The 19,354-nt window shown below is 39.5% G+C and overlaps 1 protein-coding gene across 2 annotated transcripts in view; it reads right to left on the bottom strand.

Moving 5' to 3' along the window:
- Positions 1-1,407: 1,407 nt before the first annotated feature.
- Positions 1,408-19,354, bottom strand: part of aspscr1 (ASPSCR1 tether for SLC2A4, UBX domain containing) — a 39,620-nt gene continuing 21,673 nt past the window's right edge. For both annotated transcript variants that reach the window (XM_053634469.1, XM_053634468.1), the window contains 8 exons: positions 16,428-16,509; positions 16,145-16,211; positions 14,519-14,581; positions 14,351-14,403; positions 8,740-8,791; positions 8,352-8,421; positions 3,940-4,130; positions 1,408-1,623 (listed from right to left, as the gene is read on the bottom strand). In XM_053634469.1, coding sequence (XP_053490444.1) covers positions 1,613-1,623; positions 3,940-4,130; positions 8,352-8,421; positions 8,740-8,791; positions 14,351-14,403; positions 14,519-14,581; positions 16,145-16,211; positions 16,428-16,509 — 589 coding nt within the window. In that variant the 3' untranslated portion in view covers positions 1,408-1,612. The remainder of the gene's footprint in view (positions 1,624-3,939; positions 4,131-8,351; positions 8,422-8,739; positions 8,792-14,350; positions 14,404-14,518; positions 14,582-16,144; positions 16,212-16,427; positions 16,510-19,354) is intronic.

Here is a 19,354-nt window from a genome sequence, read left to right as displayed (position 1 = left end):
CGTGCAGCATGTGCCCTGTCTCTACCACTCCCACCAGCTCTTCAAAGAGCCGTGCACAGCTGGAAGTAATTAGGGGGCTGGATGGGGAAGGAGGGTGGGAAGAGTAGGGCATGAAAGGGGCGGTCAGCTAGTTAAGGAATGACAAGTGCCAGGAGCACCAGGCTACCCCCTCTGGACACTTTGAAGTTCTCTCAGATGGGCAGCAGAGTAGTTTGGTTTCTAAAAAGGAAAGAAGAGAGCGAGAGTGTTTGTGTGTGTGTGTGTGTGCTTTTAGAAGCAGTGGGGCTGTGAACTTCAAAGCTACCTGAAGAATACGTTTAAAGCGCAGAGTGACCAAAAGGGAAAGTCTCTGAAGGACAGCATCCACCTCATCTGGGATTTTCAGCACCGTGTTTTTCCTGACTACACTTGTTCCTTGAATAGAGCAATAAAAATAACATCAATATTGATACCAGGATACTCAATTGGTACTCATTGTGGCTTAAAATGTATGCTACCATAGTTTCTAGTGTGTACTAGGCTTTTTAAGTCATCCCTGCTTATGACTTAAAAAGTAAAATAATAGCAGTAACCGATTTAATCATCCAGAACTGAAGTAAAATTTCCAGCATTTCAGATTTAAGGAGCGTGTTGGAGGGCAGAATACGAGCTGTGAATTTGGGAAAAAGCTGGTTGGCAGCTACAATTACGAAATCCCAAAAACACAGTAATGCAGAATCTAGGGCATGTGAGATAGGGAAAGGGGGCGGGGCTTCCAGGTTGTGTCAGATAATATCAAGAGTTCAGAACACCTGCTCAAATCAGTCCAGAGTCACATGTCGATTTGCTCATCGCCCCTTTTGATTGGAGAGGGGAAAAATGCTCTTTTGACATGTATAATAGGGACAGCTCGTATTATTGTACTCCAATGTTAAATTGAGGCGCTCCTATGAAAAATGTGAAAAGGTTTGCAGGTTATGTACAATATAATCAGTGTAAACATCACTAGATTTCATCGCAGTATAGAGACGATTAAATCATCGTATCTCGCAAGCCTAGTATATACACCAACAGACATACTTTTTCAATGCAGCAGTATCCATTGTTGGTTGTAGCCCAGGGGTCAATCCATGCAAAACTGAAATGATTCTGACTGACATGGTTAAGGGTCTTGAAAAACGTCTGTCACAAGCGATTCACATTTTTAAGGTGGATACAGATGCAGCCGCAGCTCACCTGGTGAAACAGTCCCAGATGCCATATGAACCAAAAAATCTCCCCCCTAAAATGTAATGAAATAAGACTCAGACTCTAAACAGTGCTCTGCATTCAGGAAATATACTATTCTATCTGAAGGCTGCTCCATACATAATTGATCCTGATATATTTGGGAAACTGCTTTCAAGAATGGAACAACAGTAGTAATCATTGGCAACTGACATCTCAGCTTTAATGAACAAAGCATCTCATTAATCACCACAGAAATATAGGGCTGGCTCTATTTGCATTGGCAGCTATGTGCTTTCAACATCTTGTTTTTGTTATTGACATCATCAAGGGCCCTCCGAGGATTTGCCTACTGAGGAAGCCAGTCTCCAGTCCTCTTCTTAAACATCTAATGACTTCATGGTCGTTACTTCTTTCCTAAAATATATTAAATAAAAAAAATTAGAAGACAAATCAACAATCTGTGAACTATTTATTTTTTTACTTCAGGAGGAAATTTCTTAAACGTGACTTTTATATGAAATGCTAAATTTATCATGTTTATTCAAATAATATTCTACTCACAATGGATTAAAAAAAAAAAAAAAAAAAAAGACATTAAGTGTGCCAGCAGTCATTTCAAAGTTGGTTACTACCAAAACAAAACAGATGCATTTTAAGACAATTCACCACAGTTTCCATTTTTGGATTCTACACTGACAACAATTTTTAAGACAATTTTCAACAGTGCAATAAAGTTTTCGTTGGACACATCCAGTCCACTGGAACAGACACTCAAATAGCCTCTTATAAAACCTGGTGCCGGTGCATAGTGTTTGAAAACATATGGTGAAATGGTTATGCCAATACAACTGTTAAACATTCTGAACTTCCAAGACATTCTTCTTTGTCTTTGTGTTTTTTTTTCCATCCCTGAAGACAAAAGGGCTGCACTGTGTGTGAGAATCATCCAGAAAAACACAATAAAGGACAATAAAAGACACGAGAACACAAAACGGATCATTGACGGAGCGCCACCGTGACCGCAGCATAGCACACAACAGATGGGGAGGAGGCCCTGAGTCTCTTCATGTGGCCCAGACTCTCGTGGACTGTGCAGCGATGTGGTGGTGGTGGAGGAGGCGAGCGGGAGGGAGGGAGGGAGAGAGAGAGAGAGCAAGAGAGCAGGAGAGAGAGAGAGAGAGAGAGAGAGAGAGAGAGAGAGAGAGAGAGAGAGAGAGGGACAGGAAGAGACATGGTAGGAAGGAACGCACTGTATTGTGGAAGTCTTATCTCAAGCAGTAAAGTGGGCAGTTTGAGTCCTTGTGGTTTGGACAGATGAATAAGAGGGTTAGGGAGAATACTGTAGGTCTGGTATAGATTACTACTGTAGGACAATTTAAGCTTTCTTGAATGTCTGATCTGTCTATAAGCTATAAGAAGTAACAAAACAGAATAAGTACAAAAACTCAGGCCCTTGCACCTTGAACACCTTTAAGCTATTAATATGTTGCATGTGATATCTGGGATTTATGAGTCCTCTCTATTCTGTACTCATTCTTGTTGCTCCAGCTAAATACACAAATAATCTAACTGAGTAAACTGTGAGATGTCAGGCAGATGATATACGGTAATGGCAGGAGAAGGATTGCAGAATGTTATTATTACTGTAATTTAAATTTTTTCTCTGCCAAGAATTTTGGAGCATTTTTCAAGAGTTTTGGAACCATATTTAGTCCATCCATCATCACTGTAGACCAAAAGTACTGGACCAAAATGCCACTGCACCCAATCACAAAACTCAAGATGAAGATTAGGGAAGAATTTATGGAAGAATTGATGTCATGTTGTCAGTCTGAGAATGACTTCAGTTGATGCTTACTAACTAACTACCTACCTACCTAAACTAACTAACTTACTAACTAACTACCTACCTACCTAAATGAATGAATGGTCACGATCAATTATTGCTGTCACTAGGCCTTTTGATTACATTATGAAATAGTAATTTCTAGCCATTCATTATTTCTGTTGATTTTATGTCTCTCATTACAGTAGTGTAATGCATACCCACTCTCTATGAAGAGCAACCTTATATTGACATTGAACATGTAAGCAAATTGTAGATAATAATGTGTACTAAAGTCTGAATAAAATCCAAGGGCGAATAACTTACTGTGGCACTTTGGTACACAAGAAAACCTATTTATAAATAGTCTATGGATCAAGACCAAGAAAAGTCATTCAAATATAAATGACAGAAATTTGATAAAAATCAATTAATTCTGTGTTTGCTAATGTACTTTACCTGACTGCCTGAAAAGAATTATATGAAAGCACATAACTGCAGAATGAAATGAAATTAATCAGAAAATAACTGAGATTAGGAGATGTGATCATGTGACAGGCCTAGCAATCACTCGGGAGTACTCATGCTTATCTCTAGTTTACACCTGCCTGGGATCCTATCATAGTGTGACTAAGACGATCTCTGGAGTCGCTCGGCATGATTTCATCAAATTCCGATCACACTACACACTGTATGCATTTCAAATACTATTCAATCATGGCCCGGTCACCACAAATGCATCTTAAAGTAAGACATAAATAGCAATCTTTTCTGTGGCAACAACTAAGATAAAACAGCGGCCAAAATGTTCTCATCTCACCCGGACACAGTTTTAGTATTTTAATACTTCCTGGAGTGTGTACTATCACAGACCATCTACAAGTGTGATGTGCACTGGGACACACCTGGCAGCTTGAGCCACTTGGGCACCATTGCAGGGTCTGTGCGGACCGGTTTGGGTGCTTGGCTTTGCTCATCACTGGGGTCCTCTGGGTTCTCCTGGCTCCTGGGAGCTTCATTAGACTCGGTGTGCAGAGCGAGGGAGTCCTCAGGGGGTAGTGAACTGGAGGATGGAGCTGGAGACCTGGGCATACAGCTGAGAAAGAGGGGAGGGGGGATAACGGGAAGAAGGGAGATTAAAAAGGAGGGGGGAGAGAAAGAGATTAAAGGGGAGGATATCAGACATTTAGAGAGCAATAGGAAGGAAGAGGGAAGAAAAAGAAAGAGGCTTAACGAGATAAGTTCCGATCCTTTGCTTCCCAAAAAAGTGCTCTTATGCTGGAGGATGCATTTAGGAGTGCGAGTGTGTGTTTTCGAGGGTTAACCCTGCCTCGCTGAACGCTTTCATGTGAAGGTGAAGAGAGTAAAGAGGTGAAAGGGCGTGACCTCCTGAGAGGCTGCTGTTATTAGAAGCTTCCTGTGTAGAGCCAATTCAGTGCAAACATCTTAATCTTTCCGGCTATTTCCGCAGAGTGGGACACCAGCCACCTGCTGCTCCTGTACCAACATCCATAACCTCCAACAGAGAGAAGCCTCATGCTGTACCGAGCGCGGAATACCTTTGAGGTCATGCCTCACACGGACTAATAACCATGCACATCTCTTAAGTCCATGCTGACAGGAACAGTTGATACAGTCTATAAAACTGGTGAGGAGAGAGGAATCGTTTCACATACCGCACCATATCTGGGGCAATCTAGCATGCTTTCAGCTGTCTATATCAAATTATAGTAAAATACGAGGGTGACTCAAATGAAAACCTTACGTTTTTTATTTTATTTCGCACTGTCAATTTGTAACTTTATCCCTTTTTTATCCTCTGAAAAGCTTTTGGATGCTTTCAATTATACACTTTTAAGGTTTTCATTTGACTTGTATACAGTCAATATTTGAATGTATATCAAATAGCTTTGACAAAAAAAAAATATTATACCTCTATCAAATATTTTCATTCCTTACATGATTGATAACTGATTGACATGCTTTATTTATTTATACCCAATAACATGTTGTACATTGTATTTCTTCAACTGGGGTCCATGTAAAAATCCACCACCTCAACTCATCTTCATTCTGGAATAATTCCCTCTAACTTACTGTTAGGCTGAATCCTAAATGGCTTCCTGGTTACTACACATGCTCACTATATAGGGTATAATATAATGGTGGTGTAAATCTTACACCATTAAATAATAAAGGTTTGTCAAAGTTTTTTTTTGTATCATTAAGGATTTAAGCTTCTTAAGGAGGTTTTACTTTTCTGAAAGAAAAGCTTCGGGTTCTTCCAAGACCTCCCCCAGAAGCACAAACCAAAGAATGTGGCCAACAGTAGGTCATTTGAAATTCAGCCACAGAGAAAGAGCAAATCCAAAAAAACAAACAAACAAAAAAAAAAAATCACTGTTCCCTAGAAATACTTTTAAAATTAGAAAACTGATTACTTCTCAGACATCAAGCAATAAGTGGCATTTATTCGAAAAGCTTACAAACTGCATGTTTTGACTTATGCTAAGTGTCTAACAGTAGAATAAAATTACATAAGTAAAGAATAAAGTATGGCAGGGCATGCTATTTTAGGAAAATAATCAGTGATGGGCTGGTGGTTTTTTATTTTATTTAATTTTTAGTAAAGAATGACTTGTCTTATTTGGCTTGTCATGTTACAGAATAACCGCAAAGTGCAAAGTCCTCTGTTCTCAAGACTTCCGAAAACATTACCTCTGACCATTACAAAGTGCTTACACTGGAGACTCCTTCCATAAAGGTTACAGAGAACTTCCCTGTATCAACAATTACATGCTTTTATGTGCGAGCGTCCACCATACAGGTCCCTGTGAATGCGCTGTTACTATAGAAACAAGCTACTGTCAGAGCTGCTGTTATAGAGAATTAAATCAATGCCTGCTGATTCAAGAATTGTGATATAAAGGGAATTAAAATCTAAACAGTATTCCAACAATGCAATATGTTCTAACCGAATGCGTGACAGGGAGTACATCTGATCGTTACATTAAGTCATCATACCGACATGTCATGTCAGGCAGCAGCAGGAAATGGCTTCCTCTTTGAAGCGAATCCTGGAGAAGGGTGTCCGTGTGTGTTTGCCCTGATGAAGGAGTGAATGAGACAGGTGGGAGGGAATCGTGTTTGTGTGTGTGATGGAGCAGCGATACTAGGAAATGAGCTTCTATCTTTAGACAAGAGACGACGAGGGGAAATGTATTTGCATGGGGGGGGGGGGGGGGGATGAGGGCGGAATGGGGGTCATGAAGGTGTGTGTGAGGAAGGGGGCACCTGCGGTTTCAGTGCAACACTCCCATTTGGACTGAACCTCAAAGGCATACCAGCCAGGCCAATGACTATCCTCACAGAAAAACAGCCGTCATATAGTGATGGGGAGAGAGAATCACTAAAGCGATTGCACAAGCTCATTCTGAAACTGTAGTGACTAATGCTGGCGTGCGTATAAAAGATTGGAAAGTGAGTAAGCGACTGGACCAGGTCCTCAGTTTCACCTCTTTGCCATTTTCACACTTGGCAGTGTAGTGAATTGTGTGGATTGTAACCATCCTTCATGAAAGCAACAGCTTGGCCACTTTTTTTTTTTTTTTTTAAAAACAAAACTTCCTCAAGCCAAGACACGTTCAGTGTCAGAAATTAGCTTCTGCAATATTGCAATGGAGCTTTGAGGATAATGTTGTTGACAAGAAAATGAAGCTTATATCCATCAGTTTCACATTGTGCAAGCTAGATGTCTAGAACCATGGTTCTCAAACCGCGGTCCAGGGACTCCCAGGGGTCTGTGAAGCATAGTCAGAGGTCCAAGACTTTAAATTTGGTTACAGCGGTGGAAATCTTAATCCATCATTATCAATATTCTTATATTTATTAGCCTATTTGACTAATCACTTGAATTGAATGAGTTTAAGCCAAACCTCAATAACTTAAAACGAGGCAGGCCTATATATAGTCAAGTGAAAAAATAAGTACACCCCATAGAAAATGTTGGCATTTTTGACATATTTGGACAAGCAAACATTTTATCATTATTGAAACAGTGCCTATTAATAAAGGTGATGAACTCTATCAAATGACACATAAAATCAACATTTTGTAGTAATTTTCACAATTTAAATGAACAAAAAAAACCAGATCAGTCACATGGAAAGTACATCCCTACATTTATCACACCTTTAAATCCATAAAATTAGAATCAGGTGTTCAAGATTAGGTGAATATTGCATGGAAGAGTGGTCAAAAATCCCAGTAAGCCTGGTGGACAATTATGCAATACGCCTATAGAAGTTATTTATGCTAAAGGGGGCAATGCTAGCTTCTGAGGCCAAGGGTGTACTTACTTTTTCCACAGAAGAATCTCACATCTATTGATATTTCTTTTGAATAAATGATTGAAAAAGCTCATTTCCCTTGTGGATTTGTTTAAATATATCAACTTTAGGCATTGTTTCAAAGATGATCAAATGTTTGCTTGTCCGAATATGTCAAAAAAAGCCAACAATTTCCATGGGGTGTACTTATTTTTTTCCCCACATGATTGTACAATCTGAAATCTAAAGAATGTGTTCTGTGAATGGAAAGTTCAGGAGAAAAAGACTGTATGGCTCTAATTTCGGGTGAATAGTCAAAATAGGCTATTATGTGAATAGTTGGATTATGTTCATGAAAAAAAAAAACTATACTGAGGGATTCGATAGATTTCTGTTTTTAAAATGAGATCCCTCGCTGCAGAAAGACCAGAACTCCTGGTCTAAATCACCACACACTCAAAAAATAACCATGTCTAGTTGTTCAGTATGTCAGAAAGACTTTCTTTTTTTAGATTGTGGTTTATAACACTGTACGACATGTGGTTTTCTATAAAAATAGAGAAAAAGAAGCATATTGATGAATCATTTTCTTCCTCAGTATAAAGCTTGGTATCAGCACATACAAGAATCAGTTTAGTGGAGTTGGTCAATGTTTGCATCTAGAACTGTATGTCAGAGATGATTTGGATAATAATATGGTTCCAATTTGCGGAAATGCAATTTTAGGCATGCCAGCCTAGTTACCAGCTTTGGCCTCTTAACTCTGGTAGAAAACTAAAAAAGCAAATATTGGACACCTGATTGCCTACATTTGGATTGAGGAGAAAAGTCAGACACATTTTTGTTTCTTCAGGTGTCTAGAACTCAAGATAGTTAAGCATGATGCGTGTTGCTGCTGTTCCATATTTAATGCAACACTGCTGATTAATGTGTAGGGAAATTGCTGCCTATTAAAGTTATAAAGTAAAGAATTGTGAAGAATATCATACCCAGCAATGAGCTCATCAGCCTGCAGGGCAGAGACACTGCCGTCCACAAGATCACTGCGCAAATAGCACTCTGTCAAACACACACACACACACACACACACACACACACACACACACACACACACACACACAATCCATTACATACTTTTCAGCGACCTTGGCTTCTATTCTTCTGCATAAATGACAAGAGTGATATTACTGACTAACTGCTTCCAACACAGCAGACTAAAGCATCCACTACATTACGCTGTATCTGGTGTCGGCTCTACAGTTACCCAGGATGCCCTCTGGGGAGAGGGTGCTTTCAGTAAACAGGATTAATTTGAGGTCATTGCTTTGGACAGAAGATAAAAGAGACAAACAAAAATGGAAGTCGCTGTGAACAAACCTGTCTTCACGTCCGAGCCAAAGTACACGAGAGCAGCAGGGAAGAGGTTGGCCTGGGAGAGGAGAGGGCAGACAGGAAACACAATGATGTCACTATAAACATGTACTCCACACTGTATCCAATAAATGGAACAATTACAGGAGTAATGCAAGGTAGCAAAAGAAGTTACAAGCATGGTCTGGGTACAAATTTAACTCAAACACATGAAGACATGATATGAGCAGACATACAGTAAAACACATTTAAAACAGCATTATATAAACCCTGTTTGTTTGTAAACCTGGATCATTTGGATATCAATCTCAATCCAGCTTGAAATAATTTTTTTGTCTATTAAATAATAAATTGCTTACCAGTTCTACACATAGGCCTCATCAAGTAATATTGACTTGAGGAATATGCAAATTAGAAAATGTCCCCAACCCGACACACACCTGCCCATTTACCAATCAGTGTCCCAGTGCAAACTGCACTGCCTGCCTTTGCATATTGGAACATGAGTGGCTCTTATACTGTATGTCACAACACAAAAACACTTGCCTGTCACATGATCGGTCCTAACTCTGGTCAAATTAAAGCATTAGTTATCATGTCAAAAATTCTGCGTGAAACTAAATATCTGTCAAGTGAAAAGCATTAACCAAGTTTCTGTGTCAGATCACATACCGACTGGCAGTGGCACCTCCCAAAACCTCTGCTTTGTCAATTCTAGCTCTTTTACAAAAGATGCACGGAATAGCATCGTATCATATTATAAAGAGTACCATATATAAATATTATATATGGTACCTGCTGTCGCAGCGTCGTGCTGTAGGTTTAAAGTGGGCACATGTGGGCTACAGGTTAATTAACGGAAATTTTCCAGCACTAGGTGTAGACGCCACAGGTGAAAACTGTGATTATAATAAAAATGATTGTTTAAAATAAAATAAAAAAAGCTAGTAATAAAATGCTGGATACAGTTTTGCTCATGGTCACTCATGAGTAAACAATAAAGAAGTCACTTTGCTAATTATCATTCGTACGTCAGGTTATTCCTAATATAGACTAGTTAAACTTAAACCAAGCAGATATTTTATATATATATATATATATACACACACACATATACACACATATATATATATACATATACACACATATATATATACACACACACACACACACACACATATATATATATATATATATATATATATATATATATATATATATATATATATATATATATATATACATATATACACACACACACACACACACACACACACTCAGTTGAAAGCATCAACACTGTTCTTTTCTTTCCCGATGATAAATTCACTACAGAAAGAAGCTAATTCTAAAAATAAGTTGACAGAAGTTGGCTTTAATCATGAAAACTAATTTTCTAAACTTTAAGGTGGCTTTAATTCCTTCAAACATTCTCTCACACACAGGAGCATGGATGAAGGCTGTAGCCCTCTGCACCCTGCCCTGGCACTATAATGGATAGAGCTGTGTCCTAATTGCTATTATTAGGGCTCTTTGAGGGGGAAAACAATGTGTTTAAATGGGCTACCAAGCATTCTGTCCCCACAAAGCCACGAATGCCTCCCGTTTGAGCGGTGGAGGGGAGAGAGAGGGGCTGGTGTGTGTGGGGGGTTGTATCAAAGGCTGCCTGTGATGGGAAACATTCCTTCCGTGACATGGCACAGAGTGATTAAAGATTCTGTTGTGTGCCTTTAATGCTTTTAAGTCCTAATAGAGGGTGACAGAGATAGAGACAGAAGAAAAAGAGACAAAAATTTGAGAGATGGTGGAGGGAGAGAGGGCGCGACGAGTAGGTAAAGGAAGTAAGATAGAAGAAAAACAAAAAAGCGAGGATGTGAGAATAAAGAACATAACTGATGAAGGTGTTTGTGTGTGAAGAGACATACATATACACACACAGACACAGCCAATCAAACGCTTGGGGATACTACAAAGGAGCCCCCGCTCTTCCAGAAGACGAAAACAAGACACAGAAAATACACAATAAAGGAAAGAATTTCCTTCCCTATGCCCTGTAATTAAACAACAAGAGAAGAACACCAAAGGAGTAAGTCTATATACCATCTGGCTACACAAAGAAAAACAGAGAGAGGAAAAAGAGGGAATGTGAAATGTCCTGTGGTTGCCGCGATCTCTCATGCCATGGCTGTTTTGGTTCTCAGCTTGGTTTTGATGGTTCTCCGAGTGCGTGTGTTTGTGGGGGAAGCTCTGTGGGACACACATGTAGTGGTCACAAATGCAGTGAGTAAGTGGCTCCTGAGGCAATCCTTAATTTCCGGATGTTATTTTAAAAACAAGAGATTCTACATTAGGCATGTGTGTGTGTGCGTGTGTATTTATAACTGTGTGTGCAGAGATGGATAAGTGGTAAGTCCTGATCATTGCTGGGTCTCAAAAGCCATCATAAGCCATCACAGTGCTGGTTTCTGGGAAGCAAGTGACCACAGAGCCACGCGCAGACTTACACACACTACTCAGTTACAAAAGTAGAACGTTTATTTTAGGAAAGTGAAAAGTTTAGGAAAATTGAAAGTTTGAGCTTATCAAAAGGTCCTTAAAATAAAGAAGAATACCCATTAAAAAAAAAAAAAAGGAAAGAAAAGAAAAAGAAACCTCTAGCATGTACTTCAAATGCATGATGCTGGACAGTAGGCTGGAGAGATGGAGTGCCAGAGACAGTGAAGATGATACTGGACAAGAGAGGAGTACTGGACTCCTCTAAATAGTACCACTACTAAAACAAAGATAACTAGAACCGTTCCTTGCATCAGGATTTCCAGACAGCTACTTTATATACAACTGTCCCAAAAGCAGCCTCATGAAAAGAGAGAGAGTGAAAAAGAGGAGGGTTGGGATCAAAGCACCCCCCATATGCCAGTTTCCACCTGGCTAAATGAAAGCCAGCTGAGGTCAGGGCAAACACGGAGAACATTCCGGCCCTTTCCCTTTGAACAGAGAGGAGAGGTGCCTCAAGCCAGCCTGTCCTCTTCTATCCACATACTTCTTTTTTTTTTTTTTTTTTTACTCTATCCACCACTCCCTCATTCCTGGTCCACTAAGCCTCTGATGCTAACCTAATCCATAAGTCCACTGAAAGCCTGGCTTGACTCGCAGTCTGTTGTAAAGCATAAGAGAGAGGAGCAGTAGGCATACACTGATCGAATACAGTGTATCAACACTGAGGCCAACACCAGGCCCCAAAACGCTGGTATTTGCCAGAATATAAAATACATCACTAATGTATTTTATATTCCGTGAATTTGTGTGATGTTGAATGACAGCCAGTTTGTGTCATGTGTTTATGCACCAGATCGGTGTTCTTAAAGTCTGTCGTCGTTGCCTCTTTGATGTTTTGCGTAACTTGGCAACAGCTTGAAGAATTCTGGCTCGGTTAGTGAAAGGATGAAACCCAGAGCTCTTGGGATTGTATAAAGTATATAAATAAATAAATAAATAAATAAATGGTTAATCCTGGTGGGGAAAAAAGTAGAGGTTTGTGTACGTTAGAGAACATTAATTGGACATAAACTGGGAGTTCCTGTCACACATCAAGCGTTGAATCTGATTCCTAGTAAATCCGAATCAAATCCTGTCCAAAACCTGAACCGAACCAATTAGACGCTGAACAAAACTCAACATTTTATATTCTAGCAGTTTTAAAAGGTACAAGAAGTTATTTGTAGCAAAACTGACTTGCAGTGACATTGGACCTCACTTAGCAAGCTGAATACGAATTAATTTATTTGTAAATCCTTTGCATTTACACAAGAAATTTGCCATTCGTGAAAATCTGTTTGGTATAGAAAAACTTTGTGTAAACCTACAGACTAATGCAGCTTCATGAAATAATTTGTATGAGTTAGTGCAAATTTAGATAGTGTTTATGTTGGGAAATTGAAATCACTTATTTATTTAAAGACATTTTTAAAACTTATTATTAACTTTTTATTTTTATGACTGAAAAGATGGAAAATCCAAAATCCATACATTAAAACATAAGACGTGCTATTCAGTTAGCACGTTTGCCTCACACCTCCAGTGTATGAATAGCTGTGTGAATGTATGTGATTGTGCCCTGCAATGGATTGGCACCCCGTCCAGGGTGTACCCCGCCTTGTGCCCCATGCTCCCTGGGACAGGCTCCAGGTTCCCCGCGAACCAGTAGGAAAAGCGGTTTAAAAAATGGATGGATGGATGGATGGATGGACTAGCTATTCAATTTAGATAAAAGAAATGGCACCATATAAAACATTTACAATTATGGCCTTTGGCAGATGCCCTTTTCCAGAGTGACTTACATTTATCTCATTTATACAAGTGAGCAGCCGGGGGTTAAGGGCCTTGCTCAAGGGTCTAGCAGTGGCGGTGATGGGATTTGAACTCATAACCTTCCAAACAGAAGTCCAATGTCTTAACCACTGAGCTACCACTGCCCCACTAGCCATTTAGCTGCAATGGCTGAGCTGCATTACTGGGAGACTTGGGACTTGTCACTCTTAGGAGATGCTCTATCGCTATTTAGTCATCATTTTGTCATTTTCAGCTTTCTCTGCAATATGGAGTTTTGTGGGCATCATTAAATGTAAATCAGCTGTGCTACAAGCATGACTGGTCCTTTATGGCTGATTATTAAGGTGAACAAAAAAAACAGGTTTACTGAAACTTATCTGGTGGTATTTTTTTTTTTTTTGGTTTAGCCTACAAAACATTTACACACAACTTTACTAAAAGATTGACGATAAATCTCCATATCAAGGTTCCACAAATCCCCTGAACCAGAATTACATGACATGTTAAAAGGTAAATGGTCTGCACTTATATAGCACTTTTATCCAAAGCGATTACACTGTGTCTCATTCACCCATTCACACACCAATGTGTGTGCAAGGCGCTAACTTGGGGTTCAGTGCCTTGCCCAAGAACAATTCGGCATGTGGAGTCATGTGGGCTGGGAATCGAACCGCCAACCCTACGATTAGTGGACAACCCGCTCTACCACCTGAGCCACAGACGCCCACAAAACATTACAACACGTCTGTTGCACAAGTGGTCGTGAGTGGAAGTGCTAGGCAATTGAAAATATTGATGCCAACAACAGACTAACAACAATGATCTCATGACCACTTGAACAGGTTTACCTGTCTCTTATGTGAACAACGTAAAGACACGGTGATAGTGGAAGCAAGACAAAGCCATTAAGAATATTAACATCAGCCTCAAATGTGTTCCAAAATGACTTAAAAAGTCACAGTGACCACAAACCGAGTTTCCACTGGTTCGGTGATGCTGAGAAATGTAAACAAAGCACCAATTTGTGAACTCTATTAGACATTTTACAACAAGATGGAAATCGAACCCCAAAATCTGTTAAAGGTGACAAAAGAAATAATGTCTGAACCAAAATGAACTCTATGCATGCGTAGTGGGAGTTGCTGAAAGGGCCATGGGAGTGAATTTGTTTATTCATAATGGAAACCAAACCACACACATGTAAATGTTAATAACACACAAACAGATGTGGGCCTGCAGGACAGTGCTACACAAAGCACATGTCCACTCAAAAACACAGTCTGTGTCTCACCTGAAACAGAGTAGTGCTGGGGTCGTCGAGCTTGGTTTTAGGAGGGGCAATGACTGACAAGACAAGAGAATATGATCACACACACACACACCTCAGTTCACACAGACACCAACAGAAATGGTGTAATGATGGTCTCAGTTGTGTGTATAATAGTGTCTCTATACTCACATAGATAGAAGGGGAGATCAGGATCCTGTAGATGAGTCCTTACAAACTGCTTCAGAAAAGCGACTACAAAGAGAATACAAAGTACACAGAATGTACTTTTATAAGACACCACTACCAGTCAAAAGTCTGGACACACTAGCGAGTATATAAACTGAAGCTTTCGTTTCTAATTTAGGACACACAGTGAGGAACTTGGCCTGTTTCAGAACCTTAAGAAAGGCTTCTTGGTTGAAGCTGGCTGAAAAGATGCCAAGAATATGGAAAGGTTCATCAGGAATACTGTTAAGAATGTAAAATATATAATACTTTTATTAAATCTAGCTCTTTTCCTGGTCACTGCATAATTCTATATATGTGTTAATTCACCCAATATAAATGTCTTAATCATTATTCTAAAATTAATGAACAGAAGCAGATTAGGAAATTATATTCCTAAATACATTATTAGGAAAAATGTAGGAATAGAAATAGAAGGAAAAATGAAGAAAAGCTTTCTAGGTGCGAGTGTGTCCAAATTTTTGATTAGTAGTGTACTGTGTGTTTTCATTGAGTCTCTGATGTTACTATATATGATGTATAATACAGGGTGTCCCAAAAGTCTCCATATATAGGGGAAATGAACACTTTTTAGCAAAACGTCTTCCAATATTTTTCATACTTAGTTTATATAATATAGATTTTTTTTTTCAGATAGCCTTTAAGAACGCCTTTGACAAAAGAAGAACGTATTGAAATCATTCCCATGGCTGGATCAGGAAGCTGTCGCAAGGTTGCGATGGACTTTAACAGGGAACATGGCAAGCGCATCACACACGACACTGTTGCCAAAATTATTAACGAATTCAAAAAGACTGGAAGTGTTGCAGACCAACCGAGAAGTGGATGTCCACGAACATCCACTGACGAAGACAGAACTGACATGGTGCTGGCAAACATGTATGGAGAATTTTGGGACACCCTGTACATTAGCATGCATTCTGACATTGTAATAAAACCCAGGAACATATGTAACAGTGGTTGTTGGTTTTTAAGGCCTCACATATTTCATGCAGAGATGACGTTTGGCTGGCTTTCACAAACAACATGAATTAACTGCGGCTCAAAGAGACGTAGTACATAGGCTTGATCATGGTCTCATGCACATAGCAGCTGGACAAACTTTGCGCATGAACACACTATGTGACCTGCCCAAGGCAAATCATTCCAAGAAGGAAGACTTTGAGAAGCGACAATCTTCGTGAAATTGTAACAGCATCACCGGCAGTACTGGGGCACTTGTATGTGAACGCCAACATGAAACCGCAGAGAGTATGAAAGCTTGTAGGCTTGCAAAGTTGTTTTTGTCTTCTCGCCGCCCTCCCGAGATGTCATCTCCACATTAACTTTAATATGCCATGACTAATCTACATGCAATTAAGAATATCTCAATTTGAATGTTGCCACTGAAATCAGGGCTCGTCACAAATTTACACAGGAAATGCCACAGGCTGCCTTTTGATTTGTCTCTTGCTAGTGAGACTGAACTAAACATGATCAGCACATTACTCATTTAGCGTTTTCTTTTTCACTCTCGTCAAGGCTTAAATAAATTGTGCAGCGCATGCTCTTTCAGAAAGACAATCCAACCTGTTTCTAGTGGTCTAAAAAAGCCCTGGAGGACTCGTCTGTCAGGAAACTGAATTCTCAGCACCACCTGTAATACAGGAGGATTAAAATAGCATTAAATAAAGGGTTACTGATTATGTAAATGAAATAACAGCAGTCATATAAGAACAGGTGGATAGCTCAAAAAGGTGACCTACAAATCCATGCTCAAGTGAACACTATTCAAGTGAACCACAAGAGGAGTGAGCTACATGGGCAAGAGAGCCGGGATCAGAGTATTGGCATGGACAAGAAGGAGGCTCACCTTGGGATACCTATCTATCTTCTCTTTCTTCTGAGCTTCCCTTAAAGACTGAGTCATCAGAGGGGCCTCCTCCAACACCCTCCTGAGAGACAGAGAGAGAAAACAAACGCTAAAATAAATAAATAAAAATACTACTAAAAAAAAAAAAAGTGCTGGAAGACAGAAAAATACCCATAAAAAACAATTATGCAGAAAAGTATCTGATTACTGATTCAGAGATCGTTAATAATGTAATTCTGAGAATTACAGGCCGGCGTGTGGGCGGACATGAAAGGAAGATGGCGACAGAGAGAACCTTGTGGGTTCCTTAATTTTATGGTTCATAATTAGAACCAATTAAGTGGCAGAAACCTTGTCATCAGCCTGTCTGATCCTCCAATGGTGCAATAGCAAACCCGCCACCAATTAAGCAGAGTGGGCGGAACACCTTGGGGCGCCTGGATCCAACCCAGAACAAATATCAAGTCAAGTCAAGTGGGTTTTTAATCGCCATTCCTCTATATAGCTTACATAGTATACAGTGGAGTGAAATGGCAGTTCTTCAGGACCATGGTACAACATGGAACAGTGTGAGACGAGTGAAAAACAATAAATACACAGGGCAATAGATACACAGAACATGGTCTGTAAACTGTAAGCTATTGTGTAATGTAGCAGCACAAGTATTGCAGCAATACTGGCAGCAAAAATGAGTTCCATATTATAAAGTGACTGATGCAGATATGAAAAGTGCAATGTGCAGTACTATTGAGTCTTACTGGGTTAGTGTAAATATCATTACAAATAAGTTAATTAGCGTGAAGAGGAGTTTCCCTGCTCAGGGCAGGAGAGCTGTGTTGACACACGATTTCAAACTAAACATTTAGCATTCACACTGCACGGGTCATCGGAGGTACATGTAAATAACGATGTACAATACGGTAGCTGCTCTGGACCCTTTATGACATTTACTCCATGGGTACATGGACTAATTTTGATGTTTAAAGTTATGTGAATGATTCAAAGTTCCACTATGAGCTGGTAAACACGAATCATTACGGTTATTTGAACTGAACTCACTTATTTATACCCGATACTGCATAGATCGATAGAATGATATGTATATGAAACATGTATAGGAAACATTTTGCGTGAGACTTCTTTTACTCGTTAGCTACAGCAGCGTCAGTGCAACGCTAAAAGATGCAAATGTCAGTCTCCAGACATTTGTGGTAAATGGAAACTGGCTTTAAATGACATTTTTCATGCCAGACTGTTCCTTTAAGAAGTAAGATACTGTGTTAATATATAAAAACAAAATCAAAAACTTTAATTAGCACAAGCACGACCATCCACACACACACGGACGCAAGCAAAGGCAAAACAACAAATACCACCGCAAAAACACAGAGCAGACACAGACATGCACTACACAAAGACAGACACACACAGCGGATCAAAGAGCCGAGACAGAGATGAGGCCTTTGGTCACAGAAGCATGTCTGCTGTGGTAACACTCAAATGGTATTATGCACGCATAGCAAACAAAAAAACATGCAAAACACACACACACACACACTCACACACAGACATACACATATCTCTGATAGTCTCCCTGTGCAGCCTGCATGGAGACACGCTCATAAAAGTAAAAAAAAATCCTAAAGGATAAGACAGAGACAGAAAGCGATGTTTTTGTCGTGCACCAGTGTGTGTGTGTCAGTTGGGTTGGAAGGCAGTAATTTAGAGCCAGAATAACTCTCCTGCTTCCAAATGAAAGCCTGTCTGAAGAGTACAGCATGCATGGGTGGAGGGCAAAGGTCACCAAACCACAAGAGCGCACGCCTCTCTCTGCCGCCGTCTCCAGAGTTTGTGTTCCTCTCGATCATTCCCAAACACGATGCGTGTCGTCATGTTCAAAGCAGTTATAGTGTAATCACGTACCTGATAGGATATCGGCAAGTAAATGTTTACAAAAATAATAATAATTTTTAAAAATGCAAAAATAAATAAAGTGCTTTTTAGAATATCTGACTAGTGGTGGTTCCTCTCCATTAATGGATGGGAAATTGTGCACTGCAATACATGAGTATCAACGGTGGACAATTCACTAACCTGGGCGCAGCGTACAAGAAAGTTACATGTCCGGTGTGTATTCATTTTTATTCTTAGTTGCCTGGAGGGCAGGTAGACTCATAAGGCTAGCAGACACCAGCGTTTTTCTCTTGCTCAACAACAAAAGAATCCCTTCTTGGTACTGACTTGCATGAAACAAACGTTTTCTAAAGAAACAAAATGCACACAGGGACGCAATGCACATCAATGATGTACCCTACTCAATCTGAATTCCACTAGACACATCGCTGTTTACTCCTTGAATTAATTCATTTGTGCAAGGCAAAGCTGCCATATAACTCTCCAGCTTACCACACACAGTCACTTCATGGGTAAACAAGTCGAAAAAAAATGAAGCTAGGTAGACTTAAATAATATCTTTTAAAGGTGATATGAAGCAAAATTTATTTATTTTTTTATTTAAAAACAAAAAACAAAAAATTTAAAAAACACCGCTCATAGCCAAACACAAGCCTTGCTGACTTTTTGTCAACCGTACAAACATGATGTGCTGCATCACACTTTCTTAGAAAAGAATAATGACGATGACCAAGGCGTCCAGGAATTCATATACTTGTTTGTGTCTGCATTAAGCTAGCTAGCGTCTAACATTATACTTTATTACATTATGTTAGCTAGAATTTAGTGTAGATAATTAGGTTTCCAGGCAACCAAAAATTATGACTAGACAGTACACGTAAGAGCGTCACTTGCCTCTTGGATGGGTTAATGAATGTATGATTTGTCCACCACCTAGAAATTGCACATGGTATTATTATTATTATTGATTATAATATAGCACTTTTCTACTTTGCATTTGTCCAGTAAGAGAG

Source organism: Ictalurus furcatus, chromosome 10, assembly GCF_023375685.1.
Source record: "Ictalurus furcatus strain D&B chromosome 10, Billie_1.0, whole genome shotgun sequence".
NCBI lineage: Eukaryota > Metazoa > Chordata > Actinopteri > Siluriformes > Ictaluridae > Ictalurus > Ictalurus furcatus.
This window is presented reverse-complemented; position numbering and strand designations above follow the sequence as displayed.